The sequence below is a fragment of the Amblyomma maculatum genome, chromosome 5, assembly GCF_055883805.1.
Source record: "Amblyomma maculatum isolate TAMU_Amacu chromosome 5, ASM5588380v1, whole genome shotgun sequence".
In the NCBI taxonomy this organism is placed as follows: Eukaryota; Metazoa; Arthropoda; class Arachnida; order Ixodida; family Ixodidae; genus Amblyomma; species Amblyomma maculatum.
The window spans coordinates 124233173-124257188 of record NC_139348.1 but is presented as its reverse complement, the minus strand read 5'-3'; the positions used below and the strand labels follow the sequence as shown (position 1 = coordinate 124257188).

General features: G+C 49.2%; 1 protein-coding gene across 4 annotated transcripts in view; it reads left to right on the top strand.

The window, feature by feature from the left end:
- Positions 1-24016, top strand: part of nuf (rab11 family-interacting protein nuf) — a 191129-nt gene that overhangs the window by 144557 nt on the left and 22556 nt on the right. For 3 of the 4 annotated variants that reach the window (XM_084604248.1, XM_084604250.1, XM_084604251.1), the window contains 3 exons: positions 13021-13142; positions 17166-17270; positions 17687-17806. In XM_084604248.1, coding sequence (XP_084460374.1) covers positions 13021-13142; positions 17166-17270; positions 17687-17806 — 347 coding nt within the window. The remainder of the gene's footprint in view (positions 1-13020; positions 13143-17165; positions 17271-17686; positions 17807-24016) is intronic. The other variant, XM_084604249.1, reaches the window with a different exon arrangement.

The following is a 24016-nucleotide window of genomic DNA, read 5'->3' as shown; positions in this document are numbered from 1 at the left end:
TGGTTCAGATGCCCACCACTGGCAGAGAGACATACATTAGCGGTACGAGCGAGGACTTTTGTCGACCTCAACGCACAATAAAGTCGATGCTCCTTTCACTTCCTCGTAACCGTTATGCATGATTGCACAACCCGAGCTCCCTTTTCGTCGATTCGGAGCAGTGCAGAGTATTTCTTGCAACAAAAATGCGATTGCCAAGAAACCAGCTCTCTTCACCCTCATATAACGACTTCAGCACGCAAACCATTTCGCCGCCGCAAATGGACCCAGTTACGACACGGCTCTGGCGACGATAATGGTTTCTCTACGGGAATTGGCACTCCTGAAATGCATCTGTATTTGAGAGAGGACTGTTGCATGCGGCACAAATAACGCATCACTGCATTACCGATGAGAGGAAAAAAAGAAAAAGCCGAGCGGAATGAGGCTATTTCATGGTATATACGCCAAAGCTTTTGGCATGTATTAGCGACCGACGGTTGTATAGTTTCGTAAACGCTTCCCGAGGGAGACCAGTAGATGGTGTTCCGCGAATACTAGTATAGTGTGTGCCGAGTATGGGGCGAAATCGATGTGGCACGCGCGCTAGTAGTGATCGTCGAGGAAATTTTGCTTCGCTTTATTTTCCTTCTGTCTCTTTTCGTGCTCGTGGCAAGAGATTGAGATGCGCGTATTGATTTCCCCTTAATTTTTTTCTTCTACATTTGGTGCTATAGTAGGGTAGACAGTCAGCGAAAGGATAGGTATGAGTGACGCGTAATGCACGAATGTCACGCGCTTGGCTTTGCTTTCGAAGATGGAGCGCGTGAATTGACAGTTTGTATACGTGGCCTTGGCTGATTCGCGGAATATGTTATCTCATTTGCATACGTCCGAATGTATTTATCGTGTTTGGTTCCCGTGGAACGTGTAGGAGTGCACTATCCGTCTTTGTCTCGCTTGCAGTGCTATACGCACGATCTGTTCATTTAACTGGTACGCAGCCACAATGCTGCTGTTGCCATGGTAAAATTCTCCTGCAACCGTGCGGTGGCGACACTTGGCCGAATTCGTGTCGTTCGCGTCACCAAATTAAGTGTCCGCTCGCTACTTTAAAGAGTCGTGACATCGAAGGAAACTGAACGAAATTCAAGTCCGTAAAAATTGTGCTTGTAAAGTAGGTAGTTTCCGCGATCGTTGGTATGCATGATACGTCGGTCGCTGTCCCGTCCTCGTACCACGGCATCCCGTCATTGCGTTGGGCTGACAACCGCGGGTTACGTCAGCCGTAACCGGTAATGTGTGTCCTTCGTAGCGTTTAACGGAGATGGAGTGCCATAGCTTGGGCTACTGAGTCGCCTGGCGTATATAGAGTTCGCAGTATTGTTTTATTTCTCCTAAGTATAAAAATAGCAAAGACGTATTCAATATTTTTTAAACATTTGCTCCAGGAATAGTGAAAGTTGAGAATTTTATAAGCCGCCTTTAAAAACAACCGGCAAAATTATTTGCAGCACGGCATCCAGATTTTTTTGCCAGCTCACAAGAAAGTTGTCAATGGCAGCAGCTGGCGCATCTCACTCAGTGCACGGGCGAGGATGCTTTTTCAGTGGCTTCTCTCCTTAAAAGTTTGGTCACCCGTAACAAGGATACACGGCATGTACCGTCTTTGCCAAAAGTATCCAGGCTGCAGGGTTTTCTTCTCAACCGTGTTTGGAGCCCTTGATCTATTTCAAAAGGCAAAATATGATCTTTACAGATAAGAGTGATAGGCATTTTTTCCGCACAGATGATTATTAATTTGGCATGTCCTGTAAAACGCTCAACTACAGGGCTAATTAAGGAGCAAATCGGGTAGCTTGGTTACTTTTGGCAAAGACGGTACGTGCGTACCGTGCTGCAGGGCCTCTCATGGAAAGTGGCGACAATGAACTATGCATGAGCTGCCCCTGTATAGCACAAAGTCGAACAATTTGTTTCAGGGCGTCGCTTCCGGCCCCGAAGGTCGCTGGGTGAAATCCGACAGCCCCGACGTCGGCACCATTTGGTGGAGACGGAATGCAAAGGTGTCGCGTTCCCAGGTGATCGAACGTAACCCGGTGCCCTCCACCATGATGTCACGTGCTCATTCGGCATATACGCACCCCCACATATACAGACCATACCATTGTGCACGGGTGGCCGCGGCCTCTTAACAATCAAAAGCACGCCTGGCTTATATCGCGCGTACTGCGCGCAACGCTTTTCGGCGGTACGGCTTAATCCGAGGAGCTCGCGGCCTCTTTCTCTGGCGCATAACTGGGTTGGGAGAAGATCGCAATCGTCACCTATATATCTCACCCGCCCGCTTGCATTGCACGCACGCTGTTGCGGCATGCGTAATCCGAAACGCTGAAATTACAAAAAAAAAAAAATCGGAACAAAATAATGCAGCCACACTATAGCGCCAGTGCGTGTGTGGAGGAGCGCTCCCGTGTTTGCGTTCCAGCACGCACGACGCGCCTCTCTTATCTTAGCTGACTCGTATTTTATCTCTTCCTTTATTTGCATATTCTTGTTTTATACAAAGGGCAGCTTCCTCCTATCGCATGCCCTTGCTAGCATCCCTGGCACGCTGTTTCCTTATCGTGCATATCTGCGCGACATTGCCTGGGGCGGTGTCCGCTTATCGCGTTTTTATCTGTGTTCACCTCGCGGCCGGTCGCTCCATTCACGGAGCTGGTTGGGTGGCTTTGAAACAATGGACGCCCGTGACCCGCGCACTCGGTACACGCCGAAGCCGCCCAGTGAATGGTGCGCAACCGATGCACATGACAGAATATAATAAAAGCTGGGAGGGGAAGAGATTTGAGTCATTCGGGCCAGGAACTCGACGGCACCTGAGGCACTGTCAAGTTCTTCGTGCGACTCTTTCGGAATGCGGGGTCTCCCGTGCAATAATGCGTGATCCGCTTAAACGCAACTACTGCTAGGAGAGCTCTGCTTGGAAAGACCAGAGTAAATTCTCCGCACTGTTTAGCGAAACCGAAAAGCGGATCATGCAAAAAAGAAAAAAAGCGGATCACTCATTATTGCAGTGGTGCAGTGGTAAGACGGAGTTCGAACCCGGAGTTCCCGGGTTCGAACCCGACCACGGCGGCTGCGTTTCGATGGAGGCGAAACGAAGAGGCGTCGTGTGCTGTGCGATGTCAGCGCACGTTAAAGATACCCAGGGGGTCGAAATTACTCCGTAGCCCTCTACCACGGCTCCTCTTTCTCTCTTTCCACTTTCATTCCCACCTTCCTCCCTTCCCTTACAGCGCAGTTGCGGTGTCCACAGAAAACAAGTGAGACAGTTACTGCGCCTTTCCCTTCCTACAAATAAAAAAAATCAGGTGTCCACAGAGCAAGTGTGACAGATACTGCGCCTTTCCCTTCCTGTGAATCAATTATTATTATTAGTAGTAGTAGTATTGCACGGGAGACCCCGAGTCGTTCGGGCCAGGAACTCGACGGCACCTGAGGCACTGTCAAGTTATTCGTGGGACTCTTTCGGAATGCGGGGTCTCCTGTGCAATAATGCGTGATCCGCTTTTCGGTTTCGCTAAGCAGTGTAGAAAATTTGCTCTGGTCTTTCCAAGCAGAGCTCTCCTAGCAGTAGTTGCGTTTGTACTGGCGGAGCATGGCGTCCGTCTGTGCGTGCGTGACAGCGAGCGTCCGCGACACCTGTCAATACTCAGTAAGATAGTAACAATGGTTAATAGTTGCATATGAAGTCAGTAATGATAGTCAGTGATGTACGACAGTGGGTAGGAACGTTTAGTCTAGTAATTCACGATAATTTAATTAGTCAATGATAATCAGATTAGTTCATTATCGCGACAGCAATGCGCAGTAGCGCCTTGCGCATTCATTTACCGCCTCCAAGGGGCCTGTTTGCGTCTACGCATGCGCAGTGACGCTACTCTACATGTGCTGCAATGATCGTGCCACTCGGCGCCGTCTCCTCAGTCGCTCTAGTGACTCTAGTTGCTCTCTGGATTCGGTTGGGGAAAAAAATCAAAACAGAGGGCAGTGGCAGTGAAAGGCATTCGCCTGTTAGCACTTTATATCGTTATAGTTCTCCCTGAAATTTTTACGCATCTCGCTTCAAGTTTCATGGTCGGATTTATTTCTTTTTAAACTTCACTATTTTCCTCCACTCTCGTTCGGTCTTTATCCCTTCCCAGAGCTTTTCCCGACGCAAACAATTCAGCGTATTTTAAACATTAGCTAGTTTGTTTTTTTTCATTAAGAGCTTTTCCTCTCCCTCCCTTCCTTCTTCTATGCATCTCTCTCTTTTATAGGTGCATATAAGTATATGCTACGTATGGCGTGGCTGTGTTGGCACGTCACCATAGACTCGCTATCGGCGAGAAAAAAACACGCAGAACTGGCACTTTAGGGTCTCGATTAGTGTCACGGCCTGCGCATAACCTGGATTAAACCGTAGCTCTGCGCGACGGCCGCATAAAACGGCCGCAAACAACAAAGGCCAGGCCGACGCACGGCTGAATTCAGGTTGGGGAAAATTTACGAAATGGAGAGAGAAAAAAAAAAAAAAACGCAATCGCATATCGTTCGCACCAAACTTTTCTTCGCCATTCGTAAAATGAAAGTCCCCTGAGCTGCTGGGCAGGTTACGTTGAAAATGCAGCTGACCCTTGCAAATAATAAGCATCGAGCGGCCATACTGGACTCCACAATCTTTTGATGTATGGTCATTTCTTCCTCGTATCCGGGTCGTCTTCTAGGAGGGGGGGGGGGGGGGGGTTACGACGGCCTTAAAAATCCTCTTCCTTCGCGAGAAGTCGGTGCGGTGTGTACACACTGCGAGCCCTTTATTCCCCCCCCCCCCCCCTCCCCCCGCTTTTTTCTTCTTCTTCTGAACGTTCTTCGTCTCGGGTACTCCCGTGACCATTAAACAGAGGGACTTGTTTGACGGCACCTTTCATTGGCGCCGGGACCGCTCGAACCAGTGCTGTGGATACAAAAAAGCGGCGAGGAAAAAGTGAACGACCGTCCGTATATATATACATACCCGCCTGCATCGTGGACGACGAACGGAGGGAGCGCCTTTATATACGCATTTAAGTGGGCGCCCATCTCTCGGACGCATCGGGGTCGACCGAGGCGTCGTCTTGCTGTGGACAGACGGAGTGCTGTGCTGTCGTCCTGGCAGAACAAGGTCGCCAGGCCGGTTGCCCTGTGACGTGCTTCATGCGTGTGTCCGTGCGTTTATAAATAGCGCACGCACATGCCGATAAACCTCTTCATAACGCGGTTCAACGGGCTGCTGCAAATCGCTTCGTCGCACTGTAGCGGCTGTTTTCTTTATTGCCCCGTATATAGCTATGTCTTATGCGGGGGATGTTCGCTTCCTTGGCCGTGCTTGTTTAAGTCCCTTGCAGAGGGGTTCGTCGTTTACGACTGCGTTGTTTGCTTATTTTTGTTTGTTTGTCCTGAAGGACTTTAGCACTAGGGGTTCATCGTCAACGGCCGCGAAATCGCATCCGTGTTTCGAGGGCCAGAAAGTGGTTAGGTGCGCCGTACGCACCATGTGCACGAAGGCGAAAGCTTGTTTGTGCCGAAAAGGCTCGTTTCGCTAGGCCACGTGGTGTAGGGCGGTGATCAGGGCACACACTTGGAAGCGCATAAGTTGGTTCCAACCCCTGTCGCTTTAGTTCGGAAGAACAAGTGCGAACCATGAATTAAACATTAGGCGTAGCATGAAAAGAAGAAAAAGGAAGAGCAACATCAATAAAATATTCTTGTTTCCGTTCTACATTCTACACACTTCGCCCCGCCGGGCTGGCGCAGTGGTTAAGGTGCTCGACTACTGTTCCCACGGACGCGGGATCGAATCCCGGCCTCGGCGGCCCCTTTTCGATGGAGGCGAAAAGCAAGGCGCCCGTGTGCTGTGCGATTTCAGTGCACGTTAAAGAACCCCAGGTGGTCGAAAGCTCCGGAGTCCTCCACTACGGCGTCTCTCATAGCCTGAGTCGCTTTGGGACGTTAAACGCCACAAACCAAACCAAACCATTCTACACACTTCCGCAACGTACCTTCGTTAACGCTCACAGAGTTGAACAACGCGTTCGCTGGAAAGTTTGTCTTCACTTCGTTTTCACCGAACTGTCCCGATCGGTGGCGATGCTTGAGTCTATGTATGGTTACGCGCCGGCGCGCTCGCCCGGCGTGACTTCGTTGGCACTGAGTCGCGGACGCCCCAGTGTCCGCTTCGATCCGCCGCCGCCAGTCGTGCAGGTTATTCCGCTACTGCTCCTCCAATCCAATGCTGGTTCTTTGTGCTTACATGGAAGACGAGGTTGCCCATCTGAAAAAAAAAAAAAAAAAGTGCGTGCAGCCGCTCCCATCTGTGCGGCGGCTACGCACTGTCGGTCGTGCGGCTATGGGACCATATTGCGGGGCCCAAAACCGGAGCAGTATAAACGGGGAGGGGCATTTCAGCCTGCGAGAGGAGTGGCTGTACAGCGGTTATCACCCCATGCAGCCATTGATACCATTTTATGGAAACGGCTTCTGAACAGCCTCTTCGCATTAGGGAACAGTCAACTCTGGTCTGGAATTTATGTGCGATATTCCTCACCGTGCACACCTTTGTCCGCTTGACTGAATGTTATCAGTGCCAGCTGTGGTCAGATGACAAGTTTCTACGTAGTCTTCATCTCGTTGCGTGCCAGGTTCCGGTGCTGCTGGGGCTTAAATTCCCTTGATCTAACACTTTCAGTCATTGTTATGGTCAACGCTTATAGGCTACCATCTTCGCTTCTATTGCAGCTGAGGTTCCAAGCTGCTTGGCGAGTATTTGCATGAGGAATCTGATCTTGTACAATGCTTGGAGAGTCTCAGGGCCGGAGTCTGCTTTTGAGTCGGGCATTTGAGGAGGATGTGAAGGTACGAAGTGTCCTGGGAGCGGGGTGATGAGGCCCTCCACAGTTCGGCTTCGACGACCGGTGTCGTAAATGACGCTCTGCAAAGCTGAAAAGGCTAACATGTCGACTTCAGATTAAACGCCACCACCACTACTACCACCAATTATTGATCAACACTACATTAAAGTTTATTCTATCTACTCGTATAGCGCCCTTTCTGAGTGACACTTATTTCCGCAACTGATGGGCAGACCTCCCATTGGCGATTCTTCGGAACGATGAGTGGCAGGGATCACAGTTATAGTCTTTGTTGTTGTTGCAACAACGCGTGACGCGGACTACGCGTACGATTGGGATCCCCGCAGACCGTGCGCGATTTAAAGCTGAGCACGCAATTTTCTCTTTGTGCATTTCGAATAGCTGAAACGTGAATGCATTTCCGTTTCATTAACCTGCATTCTGACTCAGTCACTGGCGTGAAGTCCCAAATGACATGCGTTGGGTGGTACTACTGGGCTTTGCCATTGTCGCGTCCGCTACAGAAAATTTCTAATAAATCAGCCAACGTGGGAAGGCTGGGAGGCGGCCCTGTCCAGCTCGGACCTCGAGAAACAACGAGCCCTCGTCGAAAGGGCACGGGCAGCGGCTTCTACCAACGGTGTTCCGGACTAGAAACCCGACCAGCCTTCCCTTAACCTAAGCCAATGTCAATAAATGTTTTCATCATCATTAGCATTCATATATGCTTTAATTTGAAAAATGCTTATGCAGTCACATACCTGACTACATATCCCTGTTACTTTTAGTTATTAATATTTTTCCCTTGTTGTAATTTTGGTAGCTTGCAGGCCGAATTATTTAGTGAATGATTTGTTCGCCAGTGTTGTATACTAAAGTCCTGTATCTGCAGAGCGGAACGGTTTTGTCATTTTGAATTGATTTTTCTAGAAGTGTATAAGGTTGTGCTTGTGGCTGTGTGTTCCTTAATTACATGTATTTGTATTCACCCTGTAACGGCCTTACGGCTGACAGTATGAATACATGCATGCATGCATGCATGCATGCATGCATGCATGCATACATACATACATACATACATGCATACATGCATACGTACGTACATACATGCATACATGCATACGTACGTACATACATACATACATGCATACATGCATACATAGATGCATGCACACACACATACATACATGCATGCACACACACATACACACACACATGCATGCACACATGCATGCACACACACATGCATACATACATGCATGCACACACGCATACACACACACATGCATGCACACACACATGCATACATACATGCATGCACACACGCATACACACACACATGCATGCACACACGCATACACACATGCATACACACACACATGCATACACACACACATGCATACACACACACATGCATACACACACACATGCATACACACACACACATGCATACACACACATACACCCCGCCGGGGTGGCGCAGTGGTTACGGTGCTCGACTACTGTTCCCAAGGACGCGGGATCGAATCCCGGCCTCGGCGGTAGCTTTTCGATGGAGGCGAAAAGCAAGGCGCCCGTGTGCTGTGCGATGTCAATGCACGTTAAAGAACCCCAGGTGGTCGAAATTTCCGGAGTCCTCCACTACGGCGTCTCTCATAGCCTTAGTTGCTTTGGGACGTTAAACCCCACAAACAAACAAACAAACAAACATACACACACATACACACATACACACACATACACACACATACATACACATACACATACATACACATACACATACATACACATACACATACATACACATACATACACATACACATACATACACATTCATGCATGCATGCATGCATGCATATATACATATATACATATATACATATATACATACATATATACATACATATATACATACATGCATACATACATACATACATACATACATACATACATGCATGCATACATACATGCATGCATACATACATGCATGCATACATGCATGCATACATACATGCATACATACATGCATACATACATACATGCATACATGCATACATGCATACATGCATACATGCATACATACATACATGCATACATACATACATGCATACATACATACATGCATACATACATACATACATACATACATACATGAATAAATATCCGAATGGCGGTGCGCATCCGCAGCTCCGAAATCACGGAAGAGGAGAGTCGGGGTACTGAATGTGCGGTGGATAAAATAAAGCAGTACGGCATGGTGTGCGAGAACTTGGATGGTTCTTCTTGGCTCGTGTGGGATCCCTCACGGCGTGAAAACCGTTCATCGGCCTGCCCCTTGTGTATAGCCATTTCCTTGGCGCTGCAACGGAACAAAAGCCCGGCTGACGCCTTCCTGCCTAACGGGCTTCTTGTTTGTTCGCGAGTTTGAGCTGTGCCGGCTGCTGTTTGTGAGTAATCTACGACTGTCCTTGAACAAACACACATTTGTATAGTATCGTGGACGAAACGTGCGCACCCCTTGTTGTCCCACGACCTATACACATAATGTAGTCCAGAGAGGGCACGTCGGAAGACTGACCACGCTGGGTTCATAATGATGGCCTCCGCGGCAGTGCGCTGAGCCGGAACCGATCGACTGATGCGTGTTGAGCCGGGTCTGCATGTGGGTGAGCGAATTCTACGGTGGGCGCTGTTGGGGCCCGCCGAGCGTGCAGATGGGGTGGTCTCCGTCGCTTGTCCGTCCGTTGCGCGTTGCGCGTCGCTTGCGCGGCTCCGGGGACCGTGCCTTGGTGTCCGTGATCGGGTTCAGCGAGCAGCGACGCCCGCATGCAGGTCGGCCGGGCCAGCCAGCCAGCCAGTGGCGGTTATAGACTCAGAAATGAGCGGCGATGAAGCGAATTGGAGGTCATCCGGACAGCCAAGGGCGCCTGTCCCGTGATGCGCATACTTTCCAGACTTCACCTGCGTAGAAGGGCTGGGTGGATGTTATGTGCAACTATTTTCTGCAATCGTACCATCTCATTTCATCCCAGCTTACTTTTAGGAGAAATAGCAATAGTAGACTTAACACGTGTTTTTAGTTTTTTTTTTTTTTTTTTTGAAAGAGACTTTCTAAACAAACTAGAATTTTAGCGAATTTTAGTTTCCTTTTCCAACAAGAACACATGTTCTTGTTGCACGCATGTCTCATCGCACCAGCCATAAGCTACAAGTTGCCCGTCCACGTTCACGTACCGTCACGTTTTCAAATTCCTTTTTTCCTCGAACAGCTGCAGACTGGAACGGCGCCTTCCGGATAACATTGGTTTCATCAGTTGCACACCACGGTTCATCGAAAATGTCAAAACTTTCCTGTTGTTGTGATTATGTATTTTTACTCTTGCCACCTCTTATGTAACACCCCTTTTTAGGGGCCTTTAAAGTAGTATAATGAAAATGAAATGTTAACCTTGGTCTTAGCGCATGATAGCCTTAGTTAGTTACGTTCCATAAAACAAACAGCTATCTGTAACAGCTTCAGTTGAAATGAGAGAATCAGCCGGCGATCACGTGTTGTGACGGGAGCAGTGGCGCCTGCTTAAACTATGTGAGCGCCGCGGAAAGGATTAACGGTTCAATATTGATGATGATGATGATGATGATGGATTTTAATGGCGCAAGGGCGACTCAGGCCAAAGAGCGCCAAACTCAAGGTTAAGGTTCAAGGTTCAATATTAATCGCAACCAGTCGTCCATGTGACTCCATCTAATTTCGTGCGGAGCATGACCTCAAGGTCTTGGGTGACAAACGCGCAGTAGCGGCATCGACAGGTATATATACATGTATTGGTGGTGGGCGCTTTGTGCGCACTTCGCGCGTGGATATTTTCTCGGTTAATGAAGTCAACCTGCACAGCCGGAGCAAACACTGCGTGCGAACTTGCATGGACCAGTGTGCATCTGGCCGATGTCGCGTGATATCTAAATCGCCCTCGTCACGTCACGGAGCTTCCCAGCCGTTCGACTTCGTAGCGTTCCAGTTCCCTTATTCTGTCGTGCACGGTCAGCGCAGCCTGCGAATTTCCCGATACACCTCCTCTCCGCGAAGAGCAGAATACAATCAACGTTCTCTAAAGAAAAAGAAGCTATAAACTTTCCGTAAAGTCACTACAGTGTAAACAGAGATAAATGTAACGCGAAATGGATTGATACGTTAAATATGCTGCACGCGCTGTCAGAAGTAAGCGGTCGGCCATTTTAGCGGAATTATCGCCATCCTTGAATGCATATGCGCCGCTTGGTCGTGACTATGTGAACTGCACGCCTCACTGTCTCGACCAGCAGCTCCAGAGTGTTTTCGACATTAGCATATTCTGGTTAAATAAAAAGGCTACTAATTGGACGCCGTGCGGTAACTCATTCGCGCGCAACTTAATTTTATAATGTGCATTTTTTTGTGGCCTCGGTTGAGACGATTTCTGCAGGGAAACACTGTTTGTGGCGTCACAAACATTATACCCGCTTTACTGCAGAAATGACGTCAATGTTGTTTCTGGCCGTTTGGTTTTGGATTTTTCTTTCATGTTAAAAAAGTTCCAATCGGAATTTCGAAAAATTTTTTTTTTTTTTTTGCTTCGAAGTCAGGACACACCAAGGAATATTACGCAAGCAATAACTAAAAAAATGATGGAAAAAAGCTACCGGAGCTGCCCTTCTAATTACGCTATGGTTTCAGATTGCTTCTGCTGCGGGGTCTCCTTTGTCGGCACCCATCATGGGAAAATGGAAGTCACGCACACCGAAGACCGTTTAGGTGATTACTTAATGTCGCCTTCCAATTGGGTTCACTGACCTTGCGCACATCTTTATCCTAACTAAAAAAGATAAAACTACATGCGAGCTAGCCCCGTCGCAGCGGCTGAGCGGTTAGAGAGCTAATCCGCTGATCCCGAGGGCACCGGGTTCGATCCCGGCCTTGACGGGTGCGTTTACATGGAGGTGAAACGCAAGGCGCCGATGTACTGTGCGACGTCAGCGCACGCTGAAGAACTCCAAGGGGTCGAAAGCATCCGGTTTGGAACGTAAAACCAAGCCAGGCTAGGCAAACCCAGATCGCGTTTTATAATCCCGCAGAAGGACTTCATAAGTCGAAGAAAATTCCCTTCCACCCCGCCTTGCTCCTGTGTGTAGTTTACTTGTTAATTTTGTGTTTTTAGCTTCCTGGTAGCATAAATTGTAGGCAAACCATTGCTTGAATATTTATTACTGCACAAGTGGAATGCCCTTCCAACCAGCCCCGACCCTATTGATATATTGATATACAACTGTCGGCGAACGGCCGGAGCCCATTGTATTGGGGCTATAAGAACGTCGGCGCCTATAGGGCGAATGCCTTCGCCTGCGTTTTACTACAAAATTTCCACTACTCGCTGCACAAACGAATTAAACCTGCCGTTAGACACGCGGTAGCCTTAGCCGCTTATGCGCCAAAAACGTAACACTAACACCTCCACGCTTCCTCCTCTTCTACGCTTGTTTGCTAGCCAGTCGCATGACGATAGTATTCCTTACTAGGCCCACAAAAAATTTGTTTCTGCCCTTTGCCAATCTTCGTTTATGCGACCCCTATACTTATATGCCTGTACATTTGCCATACTTTCGTTCTCTCTCCTTCACTCATCCGTTCTGTCCTTCAACCTATACATTGAAGGATAGAACGGATGAGTGAAGGAGAGTGAACGAAAGTATGGCAAATGCGTGTACTTTTTGCGCTATTTTCCATCATGGACCTATACATACTCGCATTCGCTCGCACACGGTCTTGGTAAGAGTACCGTAGCATCTCCACCAGAGCACGTGTATCCAGAGAAGATTGTATACTGGCTCAAAATGTGCGCACGCGTTCAGCGTATACGCAGCACAGAGCAAGCTGCTTACCGTGTGCGGAGTGTTCTTAGGCTCCTCTTATTCTCTAGCGTGCGGACGTCCCAATCGCATGTTAAACACGTGTGATACGGGCACAGCTCTACGCAACAGTTGCGTGTGCTGCGTCAGAGTGCAGTATAATATACTGTATAGCGTGTCCTGCTTTTGCTGACATCGTACGTATCTTCTTTTCTGTCTTTGGCAGGCCGGCTGTGGCGTGGTGGGCGTGGACGAGGCCTACATGAGTTCGTCGCAGCGTCCCGACAGCCCCACGGACAGCGCGCTGCCGCCCAGCGACCGATGCTCGCCCGTCAACCACAAGGGAGGGTGAGTGGCTCACTTCTGCGCACCCGCATCGTCCACAGGGCGGGGTGGAAAAAAGCGATTATTATTATTATTATTATTATTATTACAGGTAATTCATTTTTAACCGGGACAGGGTTACCGGAGCTCGATATTGTCGCGCCCTGTGGGACGAAACTACGAGGTTTACTGCAAGGCTGCTGCACGTTGCATTCGAAGTGCCGAGATCGGTGTGACCATGAATGCGGAGAAACCGAAACTTGCAGTGCGACACAGATTAGAACTTGGCGGCGTGCGATCAAGGTGTGTTGGTTGAGTACATTCCCGATTGCTGTGAACACGGCGCCCTTCGTCAGGCTTGCGCACAGCCGTGCCTTTTACAACGCGTTCACGGGACATTTTAGCGTTTGATATTACGCCGTGCCAAGTGCTGGCGAGAAGCACGGTGGTCTTTTTTTTTTCTTTTTTTTTTTTTTTTGAAGTGCTCTGGTACGAGCGTCCCCATTCAGCGATTTCGCCGATGCTGTCTCAAGGTGGATTGGCAGGAACTGCCAGCTTGGGCGGCGCTTTCAGGACGCGAATCTCACTGGATCTCTAGTCAGACACGCTTCTCATAGACTATGCATGCTAACGAGTATATGCGACCTGAATTCGCATTTGGCATAACCATGTTAAATCGGCTTTCATCTCGGTAATTGTTGCATGACCGACAAAAAGGCCTTTAAAGGTTCGATGAAGTGAACGCAAATTTGGTTTTCCCTTTCGTTCCCTTTGATCGTTCCCTTTCATGCCGCTCCTGTTCCGATCTGGATGTGACTATGCTGAATGCTGCCAGGGTATTGGTATTGGAACAAGTCTTGCAATTGTGTCACTAAACGACGCCTTAGACGAAAGTGCGCAATATCGAATGTCAAGAACACTAATTTGAAAACTCGTTCAGTTGCCTTTCCAGCATTGCACGCACTGAAAATTGCTTGTGTCGCCGTTCTCTAATGCATCAAATACAAAACCCTTAGTGTATTTGATGTAGCGGTTCCAGTGACGCAACCGCGTTTAACGGTGCCATTATGTAAGCGTGCGTTGCGGGAAAGCCAACTCGGCTACCTTTAAAATGCGCATTTTTTACATTTCTTCTTCATTTCGAACTGCAATGCCGATTAAGAAAATTTATAAAGAGGGACCCATCTTTAATGTTGCACACAGTATAATATTGCCCCTAAAATGAATACCTATAAAGGTGATTAATTTATTACACTTGATTAATTATTTTGTCATCAATCTGTATTAGGTATGTACAGGGTCGTCCACTTCTAGCTAGAACACGGTCACTGCTTTTAAAGCAACATTGTATCTGACGCAGGCAGATATCGATGCTAAGCGATGCAAGCACACAGAGACACGGATGTGCTGCTTCACATGACCAGCCACTTTAGATTACTGCGTGGCCGGGTCGGATGCAATGACACCTTGAAAGCAGTGACCGTGTTATAGCTAGAAGTGGACGAGGCTGTACATGATGTCCGCCTTGACGTAAAACCCAGCTACACAGAAGGCACAGCTTTTTATTTTATCACGTCCTAGTTTTTAAAATGCAAGCTTGCAAACAGTGACCAGCCACATACCGGTTGATCTTTCCCAACTAACTTCTTGAGCTGAAATCCGCGCTGAGAGGAAACACTTCTCGTTTTAAACTTTCTGCTCGCGAGCAGCCATGGAATAAAAAATGAACGGGCTGCTCTCATCGAGGTTATGACTGCTGACCGATGATCCTTCTTGTAGCGGTGAGATTGAGTACGCCCTAATGCCGAATCAGTTCATCGCAAACAAAGAAAAGAGCGCTAAACATGTACATACTGGCCATATCTTGGCAGCCGACTACTTTCCTTACACATTCGTGCCCCTTGTATTATCGTCCTCGTGTTTATTTCCCTGGTGAACCCTCGCACCGTCGCTTGCCATTGTAGATAACGCGAGCTGGGTGCGCTCCGTGAACCGGGCTTCGTGTATACGCGGACAGGGATTTGATATTCCGACTTGGCTACGCGTGCTGTCCCCCTTTCCCTTATACGAATGATGCAGAACGTGAGCCGCATGGGCTGCCCGTGTGTCGTTGTCGCATTCGGCGTTCGTTGTTTACTCCGCGTTGTCTCTGCGAGCTGCGAAATGTGCGCGTTCTCACGGCATGCACGTCCATTCGGAGGCCGATGCTTCGTCGCCATCCTGTTTAGTCTGATGGGAGACTCCCCTGATGGGGCTGGGACAGGTAGGTCACCGCCGCTTGCGGCGGGGGCTAGCCTGTCACAGAATCTTTATCTGTTGTAGGCCGTCATTGCACCCGCCACCGTTTCGGTAGTGGACGGCAGCTGCTGTTGCGGCGCGCGTCTTTCTCTCCCTCTTCCTTTTCTTTCTTCTCTATTTTCTCTTCTGTCTGCACGAGGCAGCGGTGGTGGCTCAGCTACAGAGCTAGTAGCACGCCCGTGCATTTTCTTTTCCTTCTTCGTACAGCCACAACAACAACAACAACATAGTCTGATGCCAGTGCGGGCAATAACAACAGCAAAAAAAAGAAAAGAAAAAGAAACTCGATGAAAAAGACACTGGCAGTGCACTGACGCAGTTGCGTCATGTGTGGCCAGCTTGACAGTGGTTCAGCTCGCGGAATCGGGTCTGTAACGTGTCATCGCCTTTTTTCTTTTTCTTTTTGTATTTTTCACCCCGCACCACCTCTGTTGAACAGTATTGCTTAAGAAGCGTCTTCATGCCTTCTTCATGAACGGACGAAACGCACCGTCCGTATCACCTCTTTGGCTGGATTGAGGCCTGAAACGAGATCGTGATTTGCGTACATCGAAAGACATTTGGCAATAGAGCCGTGAGAGGTCGCGTTCTGCCGATAGATACGGTCGTCCTGGCTAACCGACCGCGGAGCTGTTTTCTGCCGTCGGCGATAGGCGACCGCGCTGACGTTTTCTGTATTTAGGGAAAGAGTCGGCCGCGCGGAATGGTTCGCCGTAGCACCGAATGCCCTTAGCGCAGAGAGTGGACGCTCCCTGCGTTCTGTGGAATCTGTGGCGACTGCACAAGTAGAGTAGGGACAGAAGGCAAAGATGCACGCAGACAAGCGCTGACTCGGAACTATTTTTTATTTCGAAAATCAAAACACATTTTGTAGTACCCAAAGATATTGAATTTCTTGATACTTGATATGCTTGTATTGCATTTTTAGGGTTTCTCAGCTACCCTCCTATCGGTTGCGAGGGTTTTTAGCCTTTGACATATGATGTGGCCTCCAGGATTGGTACTCTGCGCATGTGCGCGGGAGCTATGTGTCATGTAATCAGTTATAAATGTTTTGATTTCCGACATAAATAATAGTTGAGTACAACGCTTGTCGGCGCGTATCTTGGTCTTCTGTCCGTTTTTTTTTCTTTTTTTTTCTTCCTTTTTTTTTTTTTGCGGTGTGTTCTACCAAATATAATCAGACGCATTTTTCGTTCCAGAGGGCTATTGAAAGAAAATGGTAGGGGTAACACTCAGATATAGGAAGCCTGCAGAGTAGCTCAGAGAAATAACTCCATTTACTGAAATTCTAGTAGAAATCAAGAAGAAATGGGCATGGGCAGAACATGTAGTGCGAAGAGAGGATAACCGATGGTCGCTGAGGGTAACAAATTGGATTCCAAGGGAAGGAAAGCGTAGCAGGGGGCGGCAGAAAGTTAGGTGGGCGGATGAGGTTAAGAAGTTCGCTTGGGTCATGTGGATGTAGCTACCACAGGACAGGGTTAATTGAAGGAATGTGGGAGAGGCCTTCTCCTTGCAGTTGGTATAGTCAGGCTGATGAGGATGATGATGATTCAGCAAGATTGGGGATGCAACGAAAAAAAAAACCTGCGGTCGTAGGGGGTGGATAGTAGAGTAATTCATGTCCCACCAGTGGCTTTACCATGTTGACTGTGCTTGAACAAAGACTCGCCTCTGCAGTGTGAAGCATGAGTTTTCTTGGAAGTCATTGTAACCGGTGTGCATTCCCATTTGGTTATTCCGCAGCGGGAGTAGCGGCAGCCCCAGCTACAGCGACGCCGAGGAGACTTTCGAGTGCGACGTCGAGGAGGAAGACTTTGGCGTCATGGACGTCGGCAAGACGCCGCTCAGGTATGTGTGCGCTGCATGCACTATCGACGCGCCTACGACAGGGTGTCAAGGTCTAGGGGAAGGGTTAGCTGCTCTTGTCTCACAGGCTAGACTGTACATACCTAGAATCACTCTCCCAGAAAGCCACGTGTCCCCTGACAAGACTTCAAGGCTGTAGCTTAATTGGCGACCACGCCAATCAGTTCATGAATTCTGGGGCTTTGCTGTTTAAATTCTTTTTATTCTCGACCATCGAGGAGTTCGAATAACAAACGAGCCTATAGGCGGGTTGATTTAGTGGGCCTGCTTCTTAACCGCGCAGCTTATATAGTATATTCTTTCTTTACCTTGGCACCTCGTACAGAGGTGTAGGAGTTGTTTTATCCTGTATTCCAGCTCTTGCGTGTTCATTGGTGTCTGTGTGCGTGTGTTCACAGCTCGGACAGCTTCCGGAGCACGAGCAGCAGCGGCGGAAGCACCGGGGGAGGAAGCGGAAGTGGTCGCCGGCATCTCCCCCAGCGCAACTCCTGGCTTAGGACTAGTCTGCGGAGGTCAGGGTCAGTACGGTCCCAGTGCCGTAGCGAGAGACGTCCGTTTGAAACATTGCATTGCTTTTAGTTCGCGCTGTGGGTAACCTTGATGCATGTGACGTCAATGCAAAACAGAGCCAGCGTCCAGGCACCTACTTCCCGTCATTCGGTAATCGTAACAGGAACATCCGGGCAGCGAACAAGATTTAACGAGAAGAGTTCTCTCTGAGCCGTTGTAGAGGACACAGCATGCGTCTACCGCCACCCCAACATTTGACTCTGAATATCTGAAATTTGGTCTTGTCTGCATTTGACCGCAATTGGTGTACAACCTTATTTAAGTATGATCAATTCACTGGAGACCTCTAAAATTAAATGGGCCGCCTCCAAATTTGATCTCGATCCAATATTTTAGGGAAATCCCCTAAGGTGGAGTAGATTTGTTATAAGGGAGTGATGATCCACTCATTGACATCTACCCAGACGCCGTCATACGGCTACAAAGGAAAGTTGTACAGCTTTCTCAGAAACTTTGTAGTTAAAGAAAAATTCGTTCTGGCCCCGGGTTCGATCCCAGGACAAATTTTTCTTTAACTACGAAGTTTCTGAGAAAGCTGTATAGCTTTCCTTTGTAGTAGTATGGCTGCGTTTGGGTGGATGTAATGAGTGATTACTCCCTTATTACAAATTTGATCTCGTTTGAATTTGACGAAAATTAGTCCAACCTAAATTGAGTACGGCCAATTTAGTGCCCGAACATTATGCCCACCAGACCCTCAAAATTGGACATCTTGCGAATTTGACTTTAGACGGTGTCCAACCTGATTTGACTATGGCTAACTCAGGGGTGTCTTCCAAATTTAGGTGGGTCGCCCCCACAGTTTGGCCACCGGACCTTCAGAATTTTACTCAACCCGAATTGAATTCTAGCTCGTATCCAACCTAATTTGACTATGACCAACCCAGTGGTATGTTTCAAATTTCGGTGAGGGCCACCCCGACAATATGGCAGTGGTCCCTGAAAATTTAACTCCGTCCTAATTAGACCTCAGGTTGATGTCCAGCCTAATTTGACCATAGCCTGCTCAGTGCTGCCTTCCAGACTTAAGTGGGCCTCCGCGAAATTTAGCATGCTTGTGCATTCTCCTCATGTAGGAGCGGGGGAGCCTGATGAATGGAGAGGTAGCTTCTTGCAGAAAGCGATCACTTACGCCATGATTGTTCGGTCAACAACGCGCCACCGAACCCCTAACCATTTCATGCTTACACATGTACTCCGAGGCTGTAATTTTCTTTCCCGAGTGTACGGAAATCATTTGTTGAGGTTGTAGTAGCACAATGAGCTTAACCCTTACGTTTATACGAGAAAGGATTCTTCTTCCTGCTAAGACGATCCGAGCAGAGAGTATCGCGTAGAACTCTGTGAGTATCGTCGGAAGTTACTCTTAACTTCATCTAAAAGTAAGCAGTAGAGCAAGATCCTAACGTCCTGCGTTGGAATTAGCCTTAACTGATGGTTTGCGATAGTCATACTAGAGATAGTGCGCGATCCATTCATGGCAGACTTCGTCGAAGGTGTTCCCTTTCGGTAACGCTTTGTACTTTGCTTCCGAGAAAAGGGCCAGGCATTGCCCCCTGAAAGTGCTCATTATGATTTTGAAATTTCGAAATTCTTGAAGAGTGCAGTGACTTTTTTCACACTGTCGCACGTTCAGAAGAGTACAGGGCAGCCGCCCCCTTTCTATTATTTGTCTGACTTGCAAATTGCATCAACACAGCAGTCAGAATAAAACTGCGCCCACGAGAGTCCCAAGAGAACATAAGGCACTCCCGGTCGCAGCCTCTCATGGAAGTGCGGAATCTTCGAGCTGCGCTCTTGTCCGTGCGCTTGGGTTTGCAGCTGCGGTGTCCGCCCACTTGTTAGTCGACAGGTTGCAGTGGCCATTTATCCCGCGTTCCGGAACTCTGACGCGCTCCGACCTGTTACGTGACCCGCATGGAGCGTTTTTCCGGGCGATTCGCCGGCGCCGACGGCAGCGGAGCGTTTTTTTTGCCGCCGGAGAGGACGATTTTGCCAAATCGTCGGGATCTGGCTGAACAGATAAAAACGCCGACGACGCGCCGACGCCGGAAGTCGGCAGCGGCAGAGAGCCAATGAGAGCCGGAGCAGCCGTCACGTGATTCCGGTTGGAGCCACGCCCACGCCGGCCGAGAGAGAGAAGCTCGCGAGAGCGGAAAGAACGACGGGGGTTTGGCGCTCCGACGGCGCCGAGGGTTTCGGGTTTCTCGGCCGAAACGGCCGAGCAGCAATGTAGTCTTTCGGAGTCGCGGGGGCGCACGAGGCGACGACCGCAAGGTCCGGGCATCGGGCACCGTGCATTTCCTTTTTTTTTTAGGTTTCTAGGTTAGAGTTCCGTGAAGGTGGGCCGTCCGCTGGGGCCACGAGTGTTTACGCTGAGCTCGGAGGTTGTTTATGAGCTGCTAGCCTTGCCAGCGAACTTCTGATGCCTCCCTTGTGCTATGGCTTCTGCATTTAGATCCATAGCTGTTGGAAGTGATGCCTTGCCTGTTTTCTTGACACACCTGACCCAGAAGAAAGAGAGGAAACCACAACTTGAAGCTTGCGGCGACAGGGAAAACAAGATGTTCGCGACCTTCTACGCACGGCCGGATGGGGGCGCGTGCGTCGCGCAACTGGGCGGCAAAAAAAACGCCGCTCGGCTGCTGACCATGCGGGAGTGAAATCGTCGACGCCGGCGCGGGCGTGGGGCGTGCGACGCGTTTTCGCGTGCAAAAAACGCTCCATGCGGGCCACGCTTTAGTCAACGAGCTGCCGTGGCCTATATCCCGCGATGTGGAACGTCTGGTTTAGTTAGAGAGTATAAAGTTATTTTTTCTGACGCTCCTTGTCGCTAGCCGCTCTTGCTCCTCAAGTTCTTGGAGGTATAGCACTTTTAAAATTTTCGGGATTTTTTTCTTTTTCCTTTAGCTTGGTCTGCCAGCCTTTCTCGTCTCTTGTACGAGCTGCGTCACTTGCTAGACGACCCATTTATTTTTGTTTCCATATTTAATTTGTCGTATCGACAGTCTTCGGGAGGTGTCCTTAGTTGGGTGATTTATGGAGCCTCTTGGACGTTCTTCGAGATTGGAAGTTGGCATGTGGATGCTGGGCGGAGGATCTCTTCGATACTCCCGGAGTTGCACTTTCCTGTCACAAAGTGGGCCCGGAAGATGGAGGCCTCACACCAAAGCCGGGAACGTTTTTTTTTTTTTTTCTTGCGATAATGGCTGTTCTGAATCTAGCCTAATAAGTCATTAATGCATCATTGGAAAATAGTACGCTACGCCTTGCGCTTCGTACTAGCCAAGCAGATATAAGAGCAGCATCGAAATCCAAACTAGAGCGTAGCCGGGTGCTCCTATACCGGTCATGTAACGGCACATGCTCTCGTGTGGTGGCCCGGTGCTCGGGTCATCTGGAGTGGAAATTCTTGGATAATTCGAGTCCTAGACCCCATATTGTATAGATGGAAAGCGCCCTGTGTTACGCGGCGCTTTGACCGATAGCTTCAACAGTGCCATAACAATTCATCATCATCGTATCCTCAAATCGGAGTGACTGTCGTTCTGTTCATGGCCAACTGGCTGTCGAGGGAGCCCACAATCAAGCGGGATTCAATCCCCGCCGCTGCGGCCGCCTTTCGATGGAGGTCGACCCGCGAAAGGCTGCCGTACGATGCCGTGTCCTGTGCGGTGCGCGGTCTAAAGGTGCTGGGAAACTATTCAGGAGCCGTGCGCTACGGCGTCCCTCGTAGCCGATTAACAGGTAGCTTTAGTGTTAAATGGAACTCACATATTCTCATTTAGCCAACGACTATGTTACTGCCTAGGTGCGAGTTGGAAGTACTTTTTTCTTACGAAATACAGGCCTGAGGAGGGGCATTGTGTAAAGAGGGGAAATACAAAGGTTGTTGTGAGGAAAGTTAAAACAAATCGTAATAAAAATGGAGCAATGCAGTACATTTGAAGCATACATGTGCGGAAACCGCGCATGAATATAAACAACGTAACAATAGCCTCAAATGGCTGAAAACAGTCATAGGAATCAGGAGTGTAGAAATGGCGCGCTATTATCATTCACGTGTTGGAATGTTCGCGAAAGGTGTCATGGCGGCGAAGTCCGGAAAGGTCGTTCCAAAGACGGATGACGCGCGGGAGCTTCCTCCTGGATGGACTGTGGCTGTGAAATATTCCAGTCAAGAATTTACAGCATTAATTCCCATGCGCACACCTGTACCTGCTGTACCCGTATACTTGAAGCTGTGAAGCTCGAATAGGTAGACCTTGCCCCCCCTGCTCCTATGTAGAACCGTGTCGTTTAGGTGTCCATTACGTGGGCGACGGTGCATGCCAGCATATACGCAGGGTAGGAGGTGGCGTGCATCTGCGCCACGCAGTTGTGGCCTTGCCTGCATTGTCTCAGTTTTCGTCGGCTCGCCACTCGCGTTGATTGCGCGGCTGTCGTGCCGTATAGATGTGCCTGTGGAGAAAATGCCGGAGCCCAGTGTCCCTTTGTCTCCTTCTCCACCCCTCCGCCATGTTCCCCCTCACCCCTTCATTGGTGGCCGGCGGAGTGTGGCGCGGCCGCCCCGTCGCTGTAACAGTGACCGTGGATTCGATTCACCCCAAGGCCGTCCGTAGAAAGGCTTCCGGTTGGCGCCCTCGTGTATGGAAGTAGCCGGGCTCATTTTCGTCGGGCAGCCAGTGATGAACGTAACCGTGGTCGCATTTCGTTGCTTGCGCAGGCATATTCACGAACAATATCCTTTACACGGTGCTTGTTCACGGCGACAAAATAACTCATACCGCCAATTGAATCAGTTCGCTGAGCAGCCTGGCGGCACGAAGGAAGGTTCATGCAATCTGAATGCAAAAATGAACACTAGGGCCGAGTAGATAAAGAGGCAGCGGAGTGACCAATATGTTTACTTTCGGCGCCTTTGTGCAAAATCGTTTGGTATGGTGCATGGGGTACGTTTAACGTCATTGAGTAGAAGGGCTAAGTTTTAATTTCAACTCCCTGGCGTTATTTGACGTGCGCCGACGTCACAGCACACGGCACGTTTTTTTTTTTTTTTTTCCTTGCATTTCGCCCCATTATATGCGGCCTCCGCCGGTGGGATTCGATTCCGCGACCTGGGCCTCGGCAGCCGGTTGCCACAGCCACTAAGCGATTGCGGTGGGCTAGTAAAGACTTTGACTGGGGCCTTACATCGGCTTGCAGCGAATGTGGTTTCACAGTCGAAACACCGATTTGATTTATCAGCGTCGTGAACAGCGCATTGCTCAGCGTTAAAGCCTAGAAGTTAACAAGTGTCTGGGCCTCCTAGGATTTGTTCGCAAGTCCGCGCATGTACCAGACTCGCCCCTAGCCACACACCCCGATACTGTCCGTTTCAGTGCATTTAGTGCTCTGTGAGCGGGCGTTGTGCACATATCTGTTCGGCGGTCCACTCCCTGAGCGCAGTTTACAGCGGGAGCGTTTCCTGGTTCTGCTATACATTGCATCGAGCCGCACTGATGGGTAACGAACAAGTTTAGTTTGGTTTGCGGGGTTTAACGTCCCAAAGCGACTCAGGCTATGAGAGCTAGGCGCCGTAGTGGAGGACTTCGGAAATTTCGTCCACCTGAGGTTCTTTAACGTGCACTGACATCGCACAGCACACGAGCGCCTAGCTTTTCGCCTCCATCGAAAAGCGGCCACCGAGGCCGGGATTCGATCCCGTTCGGACCGTTTGACGTCATATTTACGTCACGCGCACTTCACCAGGGAAGACAGATGATGAATGAGCAGCCACTTATGCAACTTTCGCTGGACGTCGTGTTACGGCCTATTTGCGGGTTGCTATTGTCGCTGTCGTCTTAGTCACCGCTACGAACTTTCAACAACAGATTATTCGCACTGCCGCACAGTCGGTACGTAAGGGTCAGTCGTCACCGGATAGGATTCCCACAGCCCTTTACAGAAAACGATGGAGCGCAAACCTTCCAAATTACAGGCTCGGCACGAGGAATTACTTCGACATTTTAAACCGAGCGTCCGTTTGACCGCTTGTCTAGCCGTTTGCCTGATAGAAAACTGCACGATTAGTTGCGTGTAAGGAATTTTTTCTCGAGAAGACAACTCCTCGAGGGTCATGAACGTAAATGCAGTAGAGGTTTCCATCGAGGGTCATG